The sequence below is a fragment of the Phyllostomus hastatus genome, unplaced genomic scaffold, assembly GCF_019186645.2.
Source record: "Phyllostomus hastatus isolate PE091 unplaced genomic scaffold, TTU_PhHast_1.1 phas_scaffold_387, whole genome shotgun sequence".
NCBI classification, from domain to species: Eukaryota; Metazoa; Chordata; class Mammalia; order Chiroptera; family Phyllostomidae; genus Phyllostomus; species Phyllostomus hastatus.
In genome coordinates, this window is record NW_025334027.1 from 1445800 (window position 1) to 1454051 (window position 8252).

Consider the following 8252-nt stretch of genomic DNA (forward strand, 5'->3'; position numbering starts at 1 on the left):
AAAGGTAAACTTACAGCTCAGTGGGGTCAAGTAAGGGGCCACAGGGTCCCTGACGCAAGGGGCAGCACTCTCTCCTCACTCATTTCTCTTTCAAAGTGCACAGGACTGGATTCCCCTATTAGATTGCGAGCAAGGGGACTTCACAGTAGCCCTGCCCTGCCCTCCTGCTATATGCAAGCTCAGGCCTCAGGGCCTCAGGGCCTCAGGATGGCCCTATACTGACAACCTCTTCAGGCTACAGGGAGTCCATGGGATTGCACAGCCCTAGGGACCCCAGCACAAGGAAGGCACCTCTAAGAGAACTTTATTCACACCTCCGCAACCGTCTGTATGGAAGAGGTTATGGGCTCTTCTTTTGGGGCACAGACTCTGCACTGCCAGGGTCATTCTCTGAGTCATCTTTACATGTAGGCACAGGCTGGAACTTGAGCAGGACAGGTGGAGTGAAAATGGAGGCCTTCACAGGAGGGGCTGGTGTCTCCTCGGTGTTGGGGGGGTCACTACAGGATGCAGTCCTGTGCAGAAGACAGCCAAGACATGTCCACAATGTCGGACACCAGTACACAGGGCCATCAGAGGTACTCATGACAAGCCTGCCCCTCGGCTGTGGGATGGCCCTAGATGCACTTACATTCCCAGAAATCTCCCCCAAGAAGGTTTGTTCCAGGCTGCTCATTGTAGCAACAGTGTGATTGTGAAAACCTGGAAACATCTAAATGTCTGTCAGGAGCCAAAGTGTAGCCATGCAGTGGACTATTCTAGAGTCATTTAAGGAATGAGGTGAGTCCGTATTCCCCAACAAGTAAAGACACCCCAATGACACAGTAATGGAAAAAAGCAAGTCGGTGAGAGGTACATGCAATATAATCCTGCTTTGGTTAAAAAATTAATGTGTGTGTGCATGTTGGAACAGTACACACGAAACTCAGAGGCAGGACTCTTAGCAGCAGGGGATTCTTTATGCATGCTTTCCTGTATTGCAAATTTTTCTCCATGGGATATGTTCTGCTTTTGTATGTTTTTAAAAACTAGTTTACAATAACCCATTTTTGGTGATGGCCTCATGAGAGCACCACTCACCCAGAAATCAATACCTAACAAGAGCCTGAAAATTGTCTCCATTGCCCGGACTGGTGTGGCTCAGTTGGTGGGGCTTTGTCCTGCAAAGCAAAAGGTTGCTGGTTCAATTCTCAGTCCAGACACATGCATGGGATGTGGGTTCGGTCCCTAGTTGGGCTGTGTGCGAAAGGCAACAGATCAATGTTTCTCTACCTCTATTTTCTCCCTCCCTCCCCCTCTCTCTAAAAATAAATAAATAAAGTTTTTGTTTTAAAAAATTGGCCCCATTAGTGAAATATTTCAAGAAGCAAGAATGGTTGAGTATCCCTGGCTGGTGTGGCTCAGTGGATTGAGCGCCAGCCTGTCAACCAAAGGATCACCGGTTCGATTCCCAGTCAGGGCACATGGCTGGGTTGCAGGCTAGGTCCCTGGTTGGGAGTGTGTAAGAGGCAACCAGTTGATGTATCTGTCACCCATCAACGTTTCTCTCCCTCCCTTCTCATCTCTCTAAAAATAAATAAAATCTTTAAAAAATGGTTGAATAAATGATGTTTCATCCATACAATGGAGTATTTTGCATCTATTATTATTGGTAAATTTAAAAGGCATTTTTCATGACATGGGAGGAAACATATTCGAGCACTGGCTACCAAACTGCCAGACAGGATATTCTCAATTATGTAACAAGTTACTGTATGTACACATACATGTGTGTCCACCGGAAGAAACCTACACCAAAAGACAAATATACAGTAAGAGCAGTTATTTCTGGTGGTGGGAATCAGAGTGATTGGTGTCTTTTTTTGTGCACTGTTCAAATGTCTATTTGGCATATTCTTTTACATATGGTTTTAGAATCTGAAAAAAGGTAGTCCTTTTGAAGGCTGTTCATACCCTTTCCCTTGCAATTCTACTTCAGAAATGTAATCTGAAGTTCCAGAACGGCTTCACACATAAAGATGTCCATCCCGGCAGCAACCTAGGAAACACTGGAAGAACCTTCCATATCTCCCCGTGGAGCTGAATAAGTGACGGCCCTACGTGCACTGGGTGTTCATTTCACGACCAATGGAACTTGTGTTCAAAACACCGTCAAGAAGTATAGAACTCACCAGGGCCTTCACGTGACGAGGGAAAGGCAGGAGAAATAAAAAGGCACTGTCTATTTGAATCGCAACTTTTTAAAACTGTGCCTAGAGAAAGCTAGAAGATATCTTGACAGAAATGCCCTGATGAGGACCCAGCCCTGCTGTGTGGCTCCACTGCTCTGTGAGGACCTGATGGGGCTCAGTAAGTAATGCTGGACTTTTTCATTTTGCTTTGTAACAACATGGCAATGGTGTTTGCTGACCACCCCCTTGTCTGTGACCCAGCGGCCAGTACCTTGCTGCCTCCCCACCCCACCTCCTTCCGATCTGATTGGGTAGCCCATTGTGCTTCCACTTAGATGTAACTCATGAATCTACATAATCAAACTGATTATAAACATTTTTAGCCCCGGCTGGCGTAGCTCAGTGGATTGAGTGCGGGCTGCGAACCAAACTGTCACAGGTTCGATTCCCAGTCAGGGTACATGCCTGGGTTGCAGGCCATGACTCCCAGCAACCGCACATTGATGTTTCTCTCTCTCTCTCTTTCTCCTTCCCTTCCCTCTCTAAAAATAAATAAATAAAATCTTAAAAAAATAAAAATAAAAAATAAACATTTTTATACACAATCACTTTCCCCGCCTACTCATCTCCTTGGGGTTGTTTTCCAGGATTGAAAAGACTAGATCAGAGAATTTGAGAACTTCTATAGCTCCTGATATATTTTAACAGATTTTTTTTTAATTTTTAGAGAGAGAGAGGGGAAGGGAAGGAGAAAGAGAGGGAGAAAAACAGCTATTGGTTGCCTCTCCTACTTACCATGACCAGGACGGAACGTACAGCCCGCAATCCAGGCGTGTGCCCTGACCGGGAATCAAACCAGCAACCTTTTGCTTTTTGGAACAGCCAACTGAGACACACCAGTCAAGCAGCAGATTGCTTTTCAGAAGGACTAAACCTTAAACTCTTGTATTTAAAAGGATACCATCAAGAAAGTGAAAGACAACCCACAAAATGGGAGGAGATATTTGCAAATCATATAAAGGTCTTCTGTCTACAATATATACATGTCTTACAACTCAAAAATAAAAAAAAAGACGACCCATAACAAACACTAGGGAGTGACTTTTCCAGCCCTCCTGACTACACAAGGGTCCCTCCTGGAAGTGGAAGGCACCATCATAAAGAACATTAGTCCAGCCCTTGGCCACACCACCACAGTGCTGGTCAGAGGCGGAGCACGGGCTGAGCCAGGACAGTGCCTGGCCCTGGGGAGGCTCAGAAGCACACTTACCAGGGGAAGCCAGGGCAATGGAGTTTGTGCACACTGTTTCCAGGCAGGTACGAGAAATGGAAGCCCCCAGGGTTGAGGACCAGGGGGGTCAGATCAACCATGTGGCTGCAAGACAGGACAGAGGGGGGGTCGTCAGCTCTGGGATCCTCCCAGGTGGGGCCTCCCCAGTCTCAGAGGGTACCGCTCCGACCTGGGGACACAGACCTTGGAGCCTAGACTGCTCCCCTGGACAAGGAGAATAACCACTCGGGGGTGTGGTGAGGATTAACTACAGGACGGGGAGGAAACGGCCGCTGAGCTGAGCACCAGGCATGCTCCCAGAAGGCTCCCTTTTCCCTTGCCTCACGCCCGCATAACTTCCTTTTACCTCTTTCGGTTTGATGACAGGCCAGTCCAGTTTAGTTTCATCTCAGAACTGGAAACTTCCATCTTCTCCACCTGCAGGAAATAAAGGACATCTCAGGACAGGCTTGGGGGCCTCACCGTGAAAGAAAAATCGCTGGTACAAGGACTCTAGAACTATGTGACTTCCATTCAGTCAGCAAATACATCGGGCTCATCCCCTGTGCCCATCTTGAGCTCGGTATTAGGAGGGGGCAGGGGATGGGATGGAGGCTAGGGGCCAAATGAGAAGGTCCTAACCCAGCCAGGGGGATGGGAGACTGGCCGGAGTGGGCGTGTAGGGTAAGTGGGAGTCAGGAGGGGCAGGAGGTTAGGAAGGACACTACAGGAGAATGACACCCCCAGGGAGAGACCTGACAAGGGGGCCTGTGGTTCTCCACCTGTCCCCTGGCAGCCCCAGGGTTCTACTGGTGCCTTGCTCGGCTGAGGCTAAGCAGGTAGAGCTCTACGCTTTCAACGCCCTCCCCAACTCTTCAAGCAGAGCAGCCCCCCTTTTATCACTTTATCCATTGCTGTTCCACCCAAGACTTTGCCTGCAGTCTTAAAAGGGGCTCTGCTGCTTAAAAACAAAGTTCTCAGAGTCACTGCTGCAGCCTGGGAGAGCCGCTGGTCCCCAGCAGGGTGCCAGAGGCTGCCCCTCCCCGGGCTGTATGGAGGGATGATGCATCTACTGACCGACTTGCTAGGCAGTGGAGGAAAGGGGCCAAAGACCCTTGGCATAGCGTAGACAGGGGGTGGTGGGGCTGTCGCAGAGGCTGTGGTGGTGGCAGGTGGTGGCAACGGCGGAGGTGGCAGCGGTGTTGGTGGCAGGCATGGGGAGGTTGACTGGTCCCGCAAGAGGATGGGTTCCGGTTTCTTCACTTTAGGCTTCCTTTTCTTCTTCTTGGCATCTGTGACAAAAGGTGCAAGTGAGTGCCTTCCCCCCAGCCAGAACAGGGTGGAGTGGGAGCCAAACACGACAGCATGGGGTATTTAGTCTCCCCAACACAGAGGGGAGGCAGCCCCCTCAAGCACACCACACAGCAATGTCCACGGCCACTGTTGACAGGCGCCAGCACACGCCACCTCACTGACCCCACAACTGCCCCACATGGGAAGGGTACTTTTGTCTCTATCTTTAAGCAGAACTGGAAACTCCGACTGTACAGGCACAGGCAGGATCCACAATCAGGCTGTCTGATTTCCAGGGCAGAATTCCACGGGAAGTGATCGAGTGTCACGGCCACGGAGGGCTGGGCTTGGCCTGGGCAGGTTGGTCTGCTGCCGCCACCGCCAAGCATCAGGGAAAGCTCTCACATCTGCCAGCATTCTTGGGTGCCCAGGCCCTGGACAGTGAGCCCGCTGACTATCCCCAGCCCCGGGGCCGTCCCAGGGCTGTGCAAAGGGCCCTTCTATGAGAAAACCTGCATGAGGGTGGGCTTGCACCTTCTTTCAAGCAGGGAATTTTGAGGGGAAGGACCCTGGGACCTGTCCCCTCTCCTCTGTCCATGTTAGATCTTCCTGACTATTTTTACTGTACAAAATTGAATACTACCGGTAAAGAGGGTGTTAACAAGCTCCCCGTACAGCCCATCAGAACAGCTCATCTGGAATGATGATAACCAGTGCCAGGGAGCACTGTCCTGGAGGCTGAGAGCCTGCACCCCAGAGCAACCCAGACCTGAGCTCAGTTCTGGGCCCTGTGACTTACTGTGTAACCTCGGCCCCCTGGGCCTGCTTTCTCTTCTGCAAAACAAGGATAAATAACATCAATGCTACCTCAGGAGGCTGTGGTAAAAGGTACACGTGCTGTGCATCCTGCCGCCAGACGAAATGGTGACACAGGGCACTCACATTCAGCATCACGGGAGATGAGACACCCAGGGGAGCTGGGCCTCCTAATGGGATGTAGAAGAAAGCAGCCCCGCCCCCCCAACCAGCATAGTCTCCCACTGAATGCCAACACATCAAACGAACTGAACCCAAATCTAATCAAGGTTTAGAGCAACTGTCCGAGAAATAGCTGCAGAGGGAGACAAACCACACCAGTGACCAAAACAACAGATCCAAAAAGTGGGGTACCCCGAAGGACCATATCATTTTTCAGGACCATAGCAGCAGAGGGGAGAAGAGCTGCCACCGCAAAGGGGACTTCACAGCAGCAGCAGCCACTTGTCCTCATTTGCCACCCCTGTGTGGTCACAGTATGGCCCCCTTCATGTCACCCTCACAAATGCCCCAGTGTGGACACACATTATACAGTCACCCTGGTGAAAAGGCACCTAAGAGGCCTGACACCCACACCAACGTTGGGCCTTCTTGGGCCCTGACATGACAGGGCAAGTGTGGGAAGACCCCTGTGGACCTCCTGGGAAGTCTGACTGTGGACTAAGTATCAGCTAATATTAGGGAACTGTTGTCAATTACATCAGGTTTGACACTGTGATTATGTCAGAAACTGTTTTTTTATTATTATTATTATTAAGAAGCATTCTAAAGTGTGTCAGGAACAGTGATGTCTAAGATTTCCCTGAAGTGCTCCAGAAAAAGCAAACTGGGGTCTAGAGCACGGCCAGAGGGAGGCAGTCGTGGAGGCTAAGTGATGGCTATGTCGGTGCTCACTCTAGCCTCTAGTGTTGTGTATGTTCATGTTCATAACGAGGATTTCAGGACATGGGGTCCTGGGCCGGGTCTGCCGGTCACTTGGGCCAGACAGGGGCCGAGCCTCACCCTGGGAGTACAGGTGCACGCGGTGGATGCTCCTCTTCAGGTGCTGCAGGCGCTGGTGCATCTCTTGGGCGCCCATGCTGTTGCAACAGTTCAGCTCCCCCTGGACTGCGCAGAAGAACTTGGCCTGCGACAACAGCCGGAGAGGTAGGCCAGGCGGAAGCTGGACGGTGAGCCCCTTCACCACCGCACTCCCTAAGCTGGGTGGCCTCAGGCTTCTGGAAGACCCAGCCCAGCAACTCCAGCTGGTCACTCCTCCCCCATCCCCCAAATCCCGCCCTAGAGGGCAGATGCCGGAGGTGACTGCACGGACCCTTTCCATCCCCACCCCTTCCCCTGAAGCTCTCGCGGCCGCACCCAGAGGAAGGAGAGAAGCCCGCGCTGCTCGCACTCCGCCTGCTTGCTCTTGCGCACCACCCTCTCCGCCAGCGCTGGGTTGCGGTCCAGGCTACGGAAGAGGCGGCGCAGTGCGCGCTCTGTGTAAGTCGTCGCCTGCCTCTCGAAGTCCTCCTCGGAGATGAGCTGGCAGAAGGTCACACTCTGAGGGAACTCGCGGTCGAACTCGTCCAGGATCTCCATCCAGGTGGCGCTGCGGGCGGGCCAGACTGCCTGCAGGGCGGAGCGGCTGTCGGGATTGGGGCCCCTGCGAAGGCCCTTGCGTTGGTCTCGGGCAGTGGGCGTTTGTTTCCCACGGCCGCCACGCCACCGCCCCAGCGCCCCCACCGGACGAGCCAATCCGGAGAGCCGGCCGCACGTGACAATGCCCCTGGCCCTGGAGGAGCGCTCTCCTGCCTTCGACAGGGAGGGCGAACGCCACTGGCCACTGCGCTGGGAGTGCGGTAGCGCTTTGATCCCGGCCTAGCCTAGGGCCGCACCGAGAACACGGCCAGTGCAGGAACGTTCCAGCTTCTTCGAGGCCCTCATCCCTTGCCCGGCCTCCAGGCCCTCCCTATCCCAGCTGTACCCGCCTTCTCATGGTCTGTAGCCTCCCAGTCCTCCAGCCAGAGCCCTGCTTCTCCCCCAGACAATGGCCGAGGGACTTCACTCTGTCCAACTTTTCCAGCCCTGGACGTTGTGCCCTCTTCCTGTGTGGTATGTGAGAACAGGAGCCCATTCCCGAGCTCCAGCTCCCCTTCCCATCCTGTGGGACCAGGATGAAGGCCATCTGTAAGGTAGCACTGTGAGACCTTGGGAGGCAGGCCAGCTCCTCCGTCAAGAAAGGGCCAAAGAGAAACTGCTACTCGATGTGAGCCCGAACTGTAAACAACTGTGGAGAACAGCTAGTGTTTAGATCTCACACAGCGTGTGCCCTTGGAGGACACCCCCACCCCAACCTCCATGCCGTTTGCTTTGTTTTCTGTACTTATGCAACCCTGTGTGGCGGAAAACTTCACCAGCCCGCCGCCCTGGTGCACAGTAAGTCCAAACAAATCCATGTCTTTCACGGCCATGATTTTGGCTTCCTCTGTTTATTTCTTCGGAGTTCGGCAAGGTTTTCTCAGACCTCAGCTCTTTGCATAACATCCTCTTACTCTCTGGCATCAAAACCACTCTTCTCCAGCCTGTCCTCTCCCCCCGATATAGAAGGCACTTATGCAGACATGAGCAGAGTAGGAATGCTGGCCAGGTACATAAGGTCACCAGGGAGGAAAATCCTGGGTGCCCGGCAATGGACATCTGTGGGTGGGACCCTGCCCGTCGGT

General features: G+C 52.6%; 1 protein-coding gene across 1 annotated transcript; it reads right to left on the minus strand.

Annotated features, from left to right (window-relative positions):
* Positions 1-340: 340 nt before the first annotated feature.
* LOC123806578 (proline-rich receptor-like protein kinase PERK2) lies at positions 341-7128 on the minus strand. Its single transcript, XM_045819780.1, has 6 exons — positions 6907-7128; positions 6553-6676; positions 4519-4733; positions 3809-3879; positions 3442-3546; positions 341-515 (listed from the first exon to the last, which is right to left on the minus strand). Exons 1-6 carry the CDS (start codon positions 7126-7128, stop codon positions 341-343), a joined length of 912 nt encoding a protein of 303 aa, XP_045675736.1.
* Between the last annotated feature and the right edge of the window lie 1124 nt (positions 7129-8252).